The sequence below is a fragment of the Chiroxiphia lanceolata genome, chromosome 13 (genome assembly GCF_009829145.1).
Source record: "Chiroxiphia lanceolata isolate bChiLan1 chromosome 13, bChiLan1.pri, whole genome shotgun sequence".
NCBI classification, from domain to species: Eukaryota; Metazoa; Chordata; class Aves; order Passeriformes; family Pipridae; genus Chiroxiphia; species Chiroxiphia lanceolata.
This window is the reverse complement of record NC_045649.1, coordinates 1,434,331-1,448,981: the sequence shown is the minus strand read 5'-3', so window position 1 is coordinate 1,448,981 and position 14,651 is coordinate 1,434,331. Positions and strand designations below refer to the sequence as shown.

General features: G+C 50.3%; 1 protein-coding gene across 5 annotated transcripts in view; it reads right to left on the bottom strand.

Moving 5' to 3' along the window:
- Nucleotides 1-1,203: 1,203 nt before the first annotated feature.
- WDR59 (WD repeat domain 59) overlaps nt 1,204-14,651 on the bottom strand; it is a 48,795-nt gene continuing 35,347 nt past the window's right edge. For all 5 annotated transcript variants that reach the window (XM_032701036.1, XM_032701039.1, XM_032701035.1 and 2 more), the window contains 8 exons: nt 11,292-11,425; nt 9,782-9,863; nt 8,025-8,137; nt 6,844-6,991; nt 6,679-6,751; nt 5,261-5,387; nt 4,736-4,878; nt 1,204-2,829 (listed from right to left, as the gene is read on the bottom strand). In XM_032701036.1, coding sequence (XP_032556927.1) covers nt 2,594-2,829; nt 4,736-4,878; nt 5,261-5,387; nt 6,679-6,751; nt 6,844-6,991; nt 8,025-8,137; nt 9,782-9,863; nt 11,292-11,425 — 1,056 coding nt within the window. In that variant the 3' untranslated portion in view covers nt 1,204-2,593. The remainder of the gene's footprint in view (nt 2,830-4,735; nt 4,879-5,260; nt 5,388-6,678; nt 6,752-6,843; nt 6,992-8,024; nt 8,138-9,781; nt 9,864-11,291; nt 11,426-14,651) is intronic.

Here is a 14,651-nt window from a genome sequence, read left to right as displayed (position 1 = left end):
CTGTCCTTGGCCCGCAGTCCTTGGCACTGTCCATCGGCTGGAGGCTCTGTTTGATTCACCTGGTCTGAGCATGGCAGTGTCCCCAGAGCTGGTCTGGCACACACTCTGTGCCGAGACTCGCTGCCTGAGCAGTGCCTGCCTCCTCTCCCTTCCCTAAAGCCTGAAAATCAGAGTGAGATTTGGCCACAGTGGGGAATGTTTTGTACTTTCCCAAGTTATTGCAAGCAGCAGGTGGGATCAGGGACAAGCACTTGGGGAGCAGTGCAGAAGGGACTGGTGTGGGGCACCAGCACACCCCATTTCTGATCATTTATTGCTGCCCAGTGCAGCAAAGACAACATTTCTCTCTTTGACCGGCTCCAGGCAGGTGGGAATAAGCCATTCCTGTTTCCTTGCAATAGTCACTCCTGCATCGAGCAAGACTGCTCACAAAGCAACCACCACATATGCTGCAGGGTGTGAGAGAACTGCCTGCAGCATCCGGGAAGAAATTCCACCCATCTGTGCAGGGCTGCACAAACAGCCAGGGCAACAAGGGCTTTTCCTCCTTCCTCTGAAGTGCCGGCCGTGCTCCTCCTCAGGGCTGCTCACATACTATGGAGATAGACCGTAATGGACTGTAATAACACACTAAATACCACGATTTGTCGGTCCATCACCTTTAAATAACAGGTCTCCTTTCCCTTCCAAGCTCCGAGAGCACTCAAGCATGGAAATGAAAATACTTCCGAGCTGAATGGCTGTCACGTAGGGAGGCGGAGGGCGGGAGCCCTCTCCCTGCAGCTCCTGGCACGGAGCACCTCGGCCCGAGGGCTGCCACGGCGCCGGGCAGGACCCCAGTGCCCTGCCTGCCTCCCTCGGGGGCAGACGCTGCCCGGGGCCTCCCCGCACTGCAGGATGTGGGGTTCTGTTCACCCGCAGCTCAGACGCCGCCTGGCTTCGCTTTCCCAAGAGGAGCCTCACAACCGCGGGCAGTTCCCAGGCTGTTGTGCCACGTGCCAGCACATCGTCCCAGGCAGGGCTGGGGGACACTGGGGGACACGGCAGCCCCCCAGCTACTGCAGCCACTGAGCCCCCTGGTTTGGGGAGCAGGGAGAGGGCCATGGGTGCAGCATGCACCACCACGCCGGGAGGGAATGCTGCTGGGGGCTCCCCACGGAGGGAGAACCAGCAGAGCAACACCAAGTTCTATCAGAACAGCACTTAAAAAAATAGTTTTAATGTTTTAAGATACAACATCTGTTTATTCCACAGCAGGATCCCACAGCCTGAGCTAGCACAGGGGTTGGGAGCAGGCATGGCAGGGGGCCCCAGAGGGAGGGATCAGCGCTGGCACGGGTGGGGGCAGCCCCGGTGGGCTCATCCCTGACCACACACTCGCCCAAATCCAGAGCTCAGGCTGAGCCCAGCCCAGAGGGGTGCAGCCTGTGAGCTCCGGGTGTGCACTCACCGCACGGCAGTGGGCACAGCTCCAACAGACAGATCCATACATTCTCCAATTGAAGCTCCACAGGGAGAAAGGGCATAAACCTTTCACCTCCCTGGATCTCACCATGCTTCCAAAACCCCTTTTTCCCTAGAAACTGCAGCCTCCCTGGCTCAGGAGCCTCATCACTCAAGCACAGCAGCAGCATATCTCAAATTATCCATAATTTTCCCCGTAGAGCTTGGAGACAACAGCCAAAAGGAGTTGCATGGAACAAGTGTCCTTGTGTTTTCTCAGTGAGGAAGCAAAGGCTTTCCAATATGCCACCATCTATGGAAAGACAATGTGGATCCCAAACTGAAAGGCAGGTGCCTTTCCCAGTCACCAGGAAGTGTCAGCAACAAGGCAGGGACAGGTTAAAGTGCATTTTTTCACCTGGTCAGAGCAGGACATGGAGACACCTTAAAGCCTAGCAGTACTAAAACTGCTGGAAGCAACTAATCCCAGGGACCTTGGGTACTTGGCTGGGCTTTTTGCACCAGCCACAGGTACTGACCAGTGAGCAGGAAGCTATTTAAGAAGTAATGCTGAAAAATGCCATTTCCTTCTCTTGCTTTATGGGGAAATCTAAACAATGTAAACAGCCATTCAAAATAAGTAACTCTGAGCACAGTCTCACAGACTATTTGCTCTTCAAGCGCCATTTACAGCTCACCTCTAGAGCTCACTGTTGGTTGAGAATTATTTCTGCCTTTAAGTGTGTAAAACAACTGTTTTGCTCACTTTGAGCCCCTGTAAGGAGGAACCTGGAGAGACACTACATCACTGGAGTGAGTTTGGCTCTGCCAGGTGGGCTCTTTCCAGGGGAGCTTTCAAACACCTCCTCATCCCAAACGCACCAATGTTCACACACCCCTCTGCAGGAGAGAGCAGTTTTTCTGGTCTGGCATCCATTGCCAGCAATGGACACAGGGAATTCAGTCAAATCAATCTGAAAGCAACCTGGGAAGTGTAGGAGTACTGGAAGCACTTGTAAACATCACCACAGCACGTGGCCAGGACATCCCACTTCAGCTCCTCGTGACGATCCCCTCCGGACACTGCGGAGCAGAGCTTGGGAATGAAACCCTCCACCCCATTGTGGGGTGGCCCCACTGTCCCCCCTGCTCAGAAGGTGCTCTCGAGCAGGCAGTGGCACCCACAGCCCGTGGGACACACCTCCTGCGTGCGGAACCACTCCATCATGTGGCTGGTGTGGCCCCCGTGTCCGCAGGTCAGGCAGAAGTTGGAGGAGCCGCGCACGGCCACGTGGCAGATGGCGCACTGGAAGGTGAAGCCCTTGCAGATGGCACACTGGGTGCCACGCACCTCGCTGCGGCAGTGGCTGCAGTACACCCCGAACTCTGCCGGGAGGGAAGGAAGGCAGAGCAGGACAGTTAGTGCTGCTGGAATCACGGACAGAGCAGCCCTGCCAACAGCCCCCCCCCCGTTCAGCAGATGAGCTCCCTGAACCCGCTGCCCAAGAGACCTGCCTTGAAGCTCCCCCAGGAGGGGAGAATGGAGACCTTGGTTTGATCAAGGAACAGGCAATCGGAGCGTCAGGGCACCAACTGGCCCACTAATTCCCCTGATAGCTCCAGCTGCCTGCTGGGAATGTCTGTTGGATTTCTACCTTGGGAGACACTGACACATGAAGGCTTCCCCCGCTCTCATCCGCCTCTCACCACTATGAAGTGTCATTAAGCAGACAAGAACAGCCTCTTTCTCATCACAGAGAGAGGGCCCAGAGTGTACCCAAGGCACCTGATGCCTGCACAGTGCCCTGTCAGCCATGGAGAGGCAACAAGCAGCAATTTTCACTCCAGTAACTCTCCAAGAGTCATTCTGGGCGACAAGGTGAGGCAACTGCTGCTTCTCTGGCATCCCTCCCCTGCTTCTCTCCCCACAGGTTAAGCACATCTGCCCCCAGAGGTCTGGGAAGAAGCCGTTTTGCCTTAAGCCGGGCATCTACACTGTGGAAAATATTTTGGGAGAAAAGTTCTCTTTGCCTATTTCTTGACTAGCTCACCCACTTAGGGATCTTGCAATTTTAACATAAGGACACTTCAGCCCAGACTCAACGAGGACAGGGTGTGTCTGAGCTTTTACTCGGAGGAAAAAAAGGAGATCCATCAGCACAGAGCTGAGCACTGCTGGTGTGGCAGTGTGTGCATTTCCAGCTTTGCTGCAGAGATGTCACAGGTGTCAAAGCCCTTGAACCAACACCTGCAGGCCTCATCTCCACCCAGAGCAGTGAAGAAGCCAAACCCACTCAGTTGCAGAGCTAAACTCTGTCAGAGGTTAAATGCCACATTTTCAGTGACATTTCAGTGACCAGTGGACACTCTTCATCTGTGTAGCAGCATGCTCTGCATAAGCAGGAGCAAACCAGCTTGGATTTTGCCTTACTTGCAAGCTACTGGTGATGGCTCGAGTGTGGGGGGTCCTGCTGTTTTTAGTACTGAAGGATGCTAAACCAGCTTGATCAAACTACCTCAGATTAGACCCATCACACAGACAGGTAAGACAAATGCTTCCTCACCAAGGCTGGCATCAACAGGGATAGGAAAGCCCTGGTAGGGAAGGGAAAGGCAGATGTTTATAGAAGAAGAAATCAAAGAGCTGATAGCATCTTATTGAAAAATAAAGCACATTCTGCTGAGCAGGCAGGATGACATTTTATCTAAAATTGTACGACTTACAGTCAATCACTTCATACTGTGAAAGAGCAGGCCCACTTTTAAATGGTGGGAGTTTCTAACACACCTCCCCTAGATGTGTATGAAGATCCTTCCCTTGGGTGGAGACATCCCTGAAGGTCACTCCTCAAGGGTGAGTGAGAGATTTACCCATGGCCACTGCTTTGGGTGAGTAACATCAATGTCTACACGATAATTACTAAGCTAGCTTTGATATTATTGATTTAATAACCAGTGCACTATATTAGTAGTTATAACTTTCTAAACTGTGTAGTAAATGATTCTGATTAAAGCCTGTTTAGTCCAATCATTATCATTATTATCATCCATTTCAATAAACCCTTCACATTTTATTCATATTAAATATTTGGTTTGCCATTATTAATCCTTTGGAACGATTCATACTAAGGTTCAACTACACCTATATAATCATTTCAAACCCTTGGATGGGTGTCTCAGATAAATTTTGTCCATTCAGTCTGTGACACATCCTGCCCTGCAGACTGCATGTTCCTAACCTCCTGAGGCAGAGCTGTGACCCTACCTGGGCAAAACTGGAGCAGACACTCACCAATTCCTTTGTGGGGATCAGGGGGACACGAGACAAACTTCAGAACCTCCGCCCGCTTCTCTCGCAGGCCCCAGCGATAAAGGATTTCTCCATAGCACTTCTTAAAGTCATCGAATTGCTGAGTGTTGGCAGGATCCAGCAGCCTGGAGGAACAAACAGGCTTGTAACTGAGCCTTGTCTCTCAGAGGCTCTGGTTGCAACGCTCTTTCTGGCGATGGCTGTGCTATAAACGCAGCACTTCCCACGTGCTGCTGAAGCACTGCTGAGCACTAATAACTTGTTCTGCACTCCACGGTGCAGACTCCGTGGGTGGACTGCCCTCCGGGGCCACGGCCACTTAGGGATGTATCATGTGTAATCCCAGCAGTGTTGATCTGCAGGATGAAGCTTCTCCAAGTGATTACGTGGATGACAAGGTCTAGGGGTAGGTGTGGTACAGCACCAGCGACCTGGTGATGGAGTTCCAGGTGACTTGGACACGGTGTCACACTTCCTTGAATAATCCCGAGGCACACAATAACCTACCTTTTGTTTTTCTCATGCTGGTCTTTCTCCCGCTCCCGATGATCAGGATACATGAGGTTTCCGTAGCGGAAGTCATCCGGAGAAGACTCGCACCAGGGAGTGGAGGCCTGCTCCGTGTCTTTGTTTGCTGCAAGCACCAAGAGCTGTGAGCCCACCTCTGCAAGCACAGCCTCCTCAAAACCAGCCTCAGGGAGGGACATGGGAGACCACAGGTTTGCTCCCCCACGGGTTTCTCTCTGACACGTTGTTTCACCCTTTGCATTCCGACAAACACTGCCCTGCCTCCAAGATTAAGTGCCAGCCTCTACTTGCCAAGTGCTTCTCCTGCACTTGTGGTGACAGGACAGGCAGGGGGATCACCAGGTAGAGAAATCCAATGGGGAGGAATCGCTTTTGCCTTTGACTTTAGACAAAAAGCAACCAGGCAATCAACGCCATGGAGTTTGCTTGGGAACACTATCGCTGGCAGACCTGGGCTCCTCTTTCCTAGAGACAGAGGACTCTCATCCATCACCAGGACTGCTGCTACTTAAAGGGGCCTCTGTATGCAAGGTACTGCCCCGGGGGCAGGGAGATGACTGCTAATAACTGCTACAAGACAAAATCCGCTCTGCTAACCCCCATCCTCCCCTCTTCCCCATGTCACAGATGCCTTGATATCACACTGAAAACTCACAGCTTTGGTGCTAACAGGGCTGGTGCTGCCCCAGGCTGTGTATATCACTAGGAATTAGCCAACAGCTTCAACTCGGACATGGGAGCCCTTAGGAGGGACTAGTCTTTGTCACCTTTGCAGCTCAGATATTGATGGCACCAAGAACCCAGTCTTCCCAACTGCTGCTGTTTTTCTAGAGACAGGAGAAAGCAAAGCATTGCTTTTCCCCCTGAACCCTGTGGAATTAGCTGGCTGATGACATTTCAAGGCCACTCTCGATACCCGTTGAATGACTGTGGTGACTGGGAGAGGTGCCTCAGGATTGGAGAACAGTAAATGCCACTCCTGTCTTCAAAAAGGACAAGGAGGACCCAGGGAACTGCAGGCCAGTCAGCCTGAGCTCGATCCCTGGGGGAGGTGATGGAGCAGCTAATCCTGGGAACCATGTCCAGGCACATGAAGGACAAGGAAATTAGCAGGAGCAGTTGGCATGAGTAAGGGCCTTCTCCAAAGACCAGTCAGGCAGTATCTACTGAAGTCAGAAGGTGCAGAACTGCAGGAACCTTGATACAGATACTGCAAGTCCTGCTCACTTCCAGCCATGGAATCACACCATGTTGGCCAGCCCCTCCAGAGCTGCTCTGGCAGAGCACATCTGCAATCACAGCCAGTACTAACTCCCTCCTTTCCCCACCACAGGAGCCATCTAAAACCTCAGCCAGAAGGGAGGGAGATTCCTTTACTTACTACCCAGGTCTCGTACCTATGCTCCAGCCTCCGGTGCCAATTCCAGGATCTGACATGCTGGAACAGGAGCCAGAGGAAGTAAAGCTGGGCTGTTGAGGGAGAAAGGAGAAGAAATCATGTCATCTGCATGAGAGATGTTCAAAGGTATTCAAGACAAATGTGAAAGAAATGGCGACCGTACGTATCGGCTGTGGGAGGCCAGGTTGGAGGCACGCTGAGGAAAGGGGCCGTAGGAGTTGGGGCACCCCTGTAGCCTGGATTGGGCTTCAAACACACTGCAGAGCATGGCCAGGGTCTGCACGTCGTGGAGCTGTGAGTAATGAGCCAGCCTGGGAAATGGAAAGGACAGTGTGAGACTGGGCAGGATTCAGTGGTGAAAACATCGAGACTCCAGGGCAGCTAACTGTGAGCCTGCTGCGTGGTTTGGGTGACGTGACTGCCCGCAGGTGGCACGTGTGCTCTGAGGGACTGGGCTGGCTTTTCTGTCACACCTTTGAGAAGGTGAGCTCTCCTGAAAATGCTCATGGCCTAACTGGTGGGAGAAAAACAGGAGCTCTGGGAATCCAGCAGTACTCGTGGCCTGATGTAACACTGGAGCCATTACGCTCACTCTCAGCCACAACATCTTTTTGACAAAGCCCTCTGGGGTGCAAGCATCCCACATCTAGATCACAAGGCAAAATCCCACTGCAGGTTTTTTGGATGGCTAGGAAATTTCTGCTTTGCTCTGAAGACTGAGAGTGATGAAGAACAACCTGAGCTCCGCTCTCATTGCTGCCATGGAGCAGGAGAGAGCTCAGCTAATCAACAATATGGAAAGTACACCACACAAATCCTGTGCCTCCAAACAGGGTGTATCAACAGATACAATTACTAGTTGTAATATGAATTACTAATTATGTGCCCTCCTGAGCAGAGTCACTATCTGGAAGACATCTGTACCTAACACTTGGCTTTGAGACCACTGGAATGATTTTCCGGTAATGCTACATGGCAACAGGGAATCTGAAAGTGAGAAAAGCTGCTGCACCAACAGGCTCGTTTAGTGGGGAGCAGGAAACCCACACCTGCAAACCAGGCATTGTGGGCATGGTGGAAAGCAGAGCTCTGCCTGCACCTGGCTGTTGCTCAATGCTAGCCAAGGAAGACCTGGGTGAGAGGTGGAAGGCCAAATGCTGCCTCCCATATGCCATGAACACATTTGGAGCTTCCCTTTGTGAGGCACTGCAGGCTTGAGAGGGGGAAAAAATCCACGCTGTGGCACCGCTCCAGGTCTGAAATGATGCCTCACACGTCCATAGTTATGGAGGGCCCTGCTTCAGCAACCATTCCCCAACCCCTCCCCAGCACTCAGACACCTACAAGGACTCCAGTAATTGACGTCCAAATGGATGTTGTGCCCAAGGTATCTCCAAATCTGGGTCAGACTTCGGTCCGAGACAGAGATCAGTGGCTACCATGGCCAGTGACCAAACCTGGCAGACAGGAAGGAAAAGCAGCAAAGCTACAATTAGGAATAACCACACTCCCAGAGTATAGGTGTGCACAAATTCACACACAGATAATAAAGGAGCTTGTTTTTTTTTTTTTTCCCCCCCTGACAGCAAGGAAGAGTTTCAGTCTCTGTGTCACAAATAATACAGGGAATAACACAAACTCAAAGCTTTCCCTGTCCCACTTGCTCTGAGTTTGGGTTAAATGTGAAAGCAGAACAGTCTATATCTAACAGACCTGTCAGGGTAGCTTAACAAATCTGTTGGTGAATTTTATATTCACAAGCTTCAAAAGGGTTTAGATTTGATACAGTTCTTGGTTTCGGAGATGGCTGGTAGCAGAAAGTTTACTGGTAAATCAGTTTTTGCATGAAAAGTATCTTTTGATTAGTTTTGAGTGTTACTGAACGCTGTTCTCCTAGCACAGCCTGGCACAGACAGGAGCACAGTTTGCCATTTCTAATTCAGAAATTCAACTAGTTAAATCAGAGAACTGACAACACAGAAAAGTAAAAAAATCACATGATCCAAGTACTAAGAACAGTAGTCTGACAGCTGCTCATTGTGAAATCAGAGAGAAAGAAACAGAAGAGAAACTGAAACAAGGACAGGGCTGAGTAAGGGAGAGCACAGAGAGGAAACAGGAAAGACGCCACTTCCTACACTGCTCCAGAGCACATCCCACATGTAACCTGCGACTCGAGCCTCTGTGGCTGCTGGGAACAGCTGCAATACAGGCTGGAGTTACATGGACAGGGAAAAACAAGCAAGAAGCAGAGGTATCTCAGAGAAATCTTGCTGAAGTTACTCCACCCAAGCTCTGGTCCAATGAGAGCAAACTAGACTGCAAGAGGAAGCACAGACAAAGGGGAACCAGACCTACTTTCTCTCTCTGGGTCCAGCAGAATCCACCATGAAGCAAAACAACAGCCTGAGTTTGCTTTGGCTCAGATCAGGTAAGCCTATGCACATTGCCTGCCCAGCTCTAGGAAGAGCCAATGCTCAGGAGATGTGCACAGCTGCTCTGTCACTGCCAGCTCCCACCTCTCTCAGGTGCTCCTGCATCCTGTCAAATGTTCTGCCTGTTGCAATGGACTAATCACAGGGAAAAGGATGGGCCACAATAGCCATTTGTTTCCTATTTTTAGCTGAAGGCAAGTAGCCAGCCCCCTTTTGGGGTCCCTGGGCCCAGGGTCTCTAGGGAGAAGCTAGCTGTGTTAGCACCTAGTGCCAGCACAGATAAATGCCAAACAATGAAAATGAATACACAAATATGAAAAAATTACGGATCAAAATGCTGACAGCAGCTACGCAACTGTGCACAGTTACTCCACTTGATGACTCAAAAGCAGGCTGCATTCCTCAATTTGCCTACAGGAATTCCCTGAAAGATGTGCTTCACTCAATTTGGCAAAGGGCATAAACAATCTGCTTGCAGCCCTGGGAAGGAATCTCTCCATGCCAAGAGCCAGTGAGGTGGGGACCACCCTGGCGGCTGTTCCACAGGCCTCTGCTCACCAACCAGAGGCTCCCTGGAACAGCTGCTGTTTGGGGATCACAGTGGCAGCACAAGCCATTTGAGGGTAGCACAGCATGCTGAGGAAAAGGTCTGATTATATGTCACACCTGTACGAGGTCCCTCCGTCCCACAGCCAAGGCCGAGGCAGCGTTCTTCTGGCAAGTCTCCTGGATATTATTCACATTCAGTCTGAAAAGAAAGGAGAGAGCTGAGCTCTCATTGGCACATTACCTAGGAAGGTGGGGAGGGACAGGAGGAATGTGGTCCTGGCAGCAGTGAACAGCCCAGAACCTCCTGGTCAGTATGAGCCTGCTCACGTGGCCGGGATCCCGTGCCTTCCCTCTCTGTTATTCAGGGATCACTTCCATCCTTCTCCTAGTATTCATTTTCCCTAATACACTACATATCAAGTCCAGCTCCACACTAGCTGGGATTGATCCTAAGCAGCACCATTTCCAAGAAGATATCAGACCAGTGCCAGGATATCACCAAGCCCAGAATCATTCTTATCCCTAAAAGCTGCTGCCATCAGTTCCACGGTCCTGTTCCCATTCAGCCCATCAATCTGCTCTGATTGACCTGAGGGAGATGGTGGCATGCTGTGGAGAATCAGGATGGCCTTCAGCCTGTTCCCAAGTAGGAAATCACACCCACTGGAAAGCCTCTGAGGGGTTGGCAAGGTGGGCTGAGGAAACCCACCTGGACTTTTCTACTTGTCATCAGAAATCTTCCCAAGACTCTTAACACTTCAACACTGCTAAAGATTTTAAGGCATATGGAAAAGGCTGTTTACATGAGATACCCCAAGAAGAAAGGTCCAACAGTTTTTTTTAAAGAACATTCTTTTTGATAATATAGAAAAAGAGAGAAGGAAGGGTTTTTTTCCTCTCTTCCGCCCTCTCCCCCCCCGGCTTTACGGAAGGAAATCTGCTTCTTCCCTGAATGTCCATAGACTGGAAATTCCACGAAGGACCAGTCAGCATTACCTAAGCTAAGAAAGAAAAAAATTCAGGAACAGAGGTTTTGTAACTATATGATTTAGAAAGTTTGGAAAAACAAAGCCCTTTGTTTATAAAAAACCGAAAACCCCACAAAAATGCTCACAGAACCCCGTCCTTTCCATTAAAGCAGAACAACTTGCAGTACAGATCTGGCATGCACAAACAAGTCTCCAAATACTTCTGGAATTAAAAAGCCTTATGAGCTATTAACAATTTTATAGAACAAAAATGTGCATTTACTGAGATTTTGAAGCCTGTGCGTTTGAGTGTAGAATTTAACACGAGATCTGAAAAAGAATTTGTACTGACAATTTCTCTCTTTAGCTGGTGAAAACCTGAACCTGTAAGATTTGCAGTGATGATGCTGAAGTACTACTTCAAACTCTATTTAGAACACCCCACCACAAATTTCTTCCCTCACACTTTTCAGATTTACAGGAGGCAAGTCCCCTCTCACAGGTAGAGTGGTACCATAAAAAAAGCAGCGAGGCAAGAACAGAGGGAGAAGGTAGAGACACATTCAAAGATCAGTGCTGACTTCATCAGGATTAAAGTACAGTAATGCCAAAAACCGCTGCTTTCATTTGGGAGAGGATGACGGCACATACAAACTCACATGTAGAGCTCTCCCAGCAGCTTGTGGACAGGCAGCAAGCAGGAAATATCTTGGATAATAACTTTCCCAGCAGCTTTGATGGGTCTGTTGTTGGCATCTGTCCCCTCTCGTTTGCTTTTCCACCTCCTCGATTTCTGCAGAACGAACAGTGAGTTACTGGGGAAGAGGACAGCAGGGTGCTCGGGACAGGGAACAAAGCACGAGGGTCAGGAATAATGCAAGCAGCACCCAAACCTGCCTTTCAGAAGGCTCTGTGTTACCCTGAAAAACATCCATGGCATGCCCAGGAGAACAAGCATCTCCATCTGTAGGAAGTGAAAAGCAGGTCAAGGCAGTGAGCTCAAGGTCAAACTCACTCAAAAAGTATTTTGTGAGTTCCCCCGTGAAAGCCAGTAAGAGAACAAATCAACATCGGGATGCCAATCAAACCTGGGCAAGTTTGGCAGGAGGACTGTTCAGTTCTCATTCTCTGGGAACCCTCTGCCCATAGACCAGGGCTGACTTCAGCCAGTATCAGCACAGAGACAGGCGGGACACAGCTTCTGCTCGCCCTTTGCCTCAGGGCAAGCTGGCAGCTCCAGACTGTCTCTAGGTCTGCCCTTCCAGGGTGAATACAGCCCTGCTCAGCCCCAGCACAGGGCTCCCACCTCCTGCTTTATCAACAGCTTCAAACAAACAACAGGCAGATGATAAAGCAGGGCCCAAGTTTTCCTAGCAAGGATCCTTAGCTACCATGCTCACAGCTACTTACAGCTGGCTCAGGACTCAAGAGGGGGGAGAAGAAAGGAGAGGAACCAACAAAAGGGAACAGAAACAAGAAGCCAAGATTCCCAAATACTCCCTGTAAGAGACACGGAGGCCATCTTAATGCCAAACTGCATATAGCTACCTTGGCTGTGTAAAACACCACAGAGTATTTGGCTGGTATCCTGGCCTCTTCCAACTCCTTGGTCTAGGAGGATGAGGAGACAGGACGGGAGGATGTGCAGTAGCACAACAGGCAGAAGGCACTGGAGCTCTACCAAGGGAAGCACTGGCTGCTATGCAGGGTTCTGATGCTTTGCAATGCTGCTCCCCTATGGCGTGTTCCCTCAGTGACACACAGAGCCCACGTGCCTGGCCATGCTGAGCTATGGAGGGCCTCCTGAGGCACTCCTGCTGGGGCTTCTTACTCCTGTGTTTGAAGCAGAACAACCCCTCTGAACGGGCCAGCGAAGCAGCCCTGTGCTGATGACTCTGCAAGGCAGACACAGCCCACACAGGCTCATATCCCTGCTCCTAAAGAGCAGGTTGGGCTACAGCAAGGGCAGGACTTGGACTGCAAGCAGGGTCACCTCTACTGTGGGTGTGAGGCCAGCTCTGGGATGGCTGCATGCCAAATGGCCTTTGACCACGATCGTGCAGTCCTGTGAGAACCTGGGCAGGCTTATCAGACACAAAATGTCCTTAAAAAACTCCTCACGAGTTATTTATTAGAGTTATAAATTTATTATCATTATTATATTATATTATTGTTATAAATGAATTCCTCCTTCACTGCCTGCCTGGCCCAAGCTTTAGGCCAATGTGCTGAGAAGGTCTTGCCATGCTGAGCACAATATCAGCACACACCACAAGAAGCAAAACGGATGAGCTCCTAAAGCTGCTCTGGACACTGGGCAGCCAAGGATCAGAGGCTCCAGCACAGGTATGACAGTAAGTGAAGAAGGTATTTCAGCCTCGAAGGAGGCAAAGGTGAGTTTTTCCAGGCATTCCCATGTGACAGAGCATCACCATTCCCCTGATCTTCCATCACTCCCTGGAGTAAAGAGGAGCAGAGTGTGCACAGCGCCCAAGACTCAGAGGTACCAAACACTGGTAGAAAGAGGGCTGTCAGCATTCAGTGCTCTGGAAAAGCTGGCTGACTAGGGCAGGGTGCTGTTCTCTGCCACATCCCCTCAAATCCTAATTCATCCAAGCAGAATCTGCCTGCAGTACTTATCTGTACCCTGAGGCTGAGAAGCACTGTGCAGTGGAAGGTGGCTACAACGGGGTCAGGTGGGAGACCCAACTCTCTTCAGCCCATCAGTTCCTAATCAAGGCACTGCCTGGATCAGCTCTGCCACTCTTGCCATTGGGCAGGCTAATCCTCTTGTGATAACCTAAAAATTTAGCTGCCTTCCCATGGTGAAGGATGTGGGATGTATTAAAACAAGGTTCCCAAATAACAGTGGCACCTGTACCCCATTCCTTCTGAGGGCAGGCAAATGCTGTCTCCTACGTGCAGTGAGGAGCTGCTGATGCTGCCAAAATCAGTACCTGAGCAAAGCTTGGGAGCCCCAGCATGACAACATGGCACCAGGGCAAGAGCTCAGGCGCTGTCCTGGAAGGGCTGCTGGGCTCCCCACAACAAAAGCTGTGCCTGAGCAGGTGTTTGAGCCCAGGTCGGCAGACACAGAACCACATTCTTCAGGGCTATCAACAAGGGCTTCTAGAGCTTGGCAGGTAATTCGGAGAGCAACTTGCCACCTCCTGACCATCTGTAAGCCAGCTGCCTCCAGGACTTACAGCCAGTGGAGAGCTCCCTCTGCCCAAGGCAGGTTCTCTGCCCCATTTTTGGGAACAGATTCAACCTGCTCCTGCCCTCTGCAAGAGCAGACTGAAGAAGCCTCCCAACAGGCATTTCAAAGACTAGAAACATGGACAACACATATCACTTTCCACAGGTAATTCAGTAATTTTTTTTTGGAGGAGAATGACAACAAATGAGGATGAGAATGAAAAAGAGGTCTCATGAATGGTTTCCACTGCTTGCTGTTAGCATATCACCAGACAAATGAAGACACTATAGATATCAGAAACACCTGAAGACTGGGACTCACAATAAAATTGTCCTGTTTTCTTCCTTTTAGCACTGCCTATTTACTGGCAAAAAAGGAAGCCCTAACTCTTTACTGATGCAGCACCTGGACTGGTCAGTTAATGGCCAAAGGCCCTGCCAGTACTACACTTCCATGCCCACCACTTCCTGCCCCTAAAGCTGTGACAGAAGAAAATCATAAAGCCACACATAGAGTCACCATTAAAAATGACTGGGTTTTCACAGTTTAGGTTTGCCTCAGCTACAGCAATGAAGTGTTAGGGAAAAACCCACAATTGGAAGTGTGGGAACCATTAAGGATGAGGTAAAACTCATCACCACTGACAGCAGAAGCTCTACTTTGAATCCAATAATTGCTGGTGTTAATTACAGGAGGGGCTCTCCACCAGGTGGTATTTTAGGGGCATTACCACAAAGGTGGAAAGCTTTAGGTTGTGTCGGTCTGGCCAAGGTCCACCACGAGGTTTCTCCCACCCTTCTGCTTCATTTCTTCTCCTGGG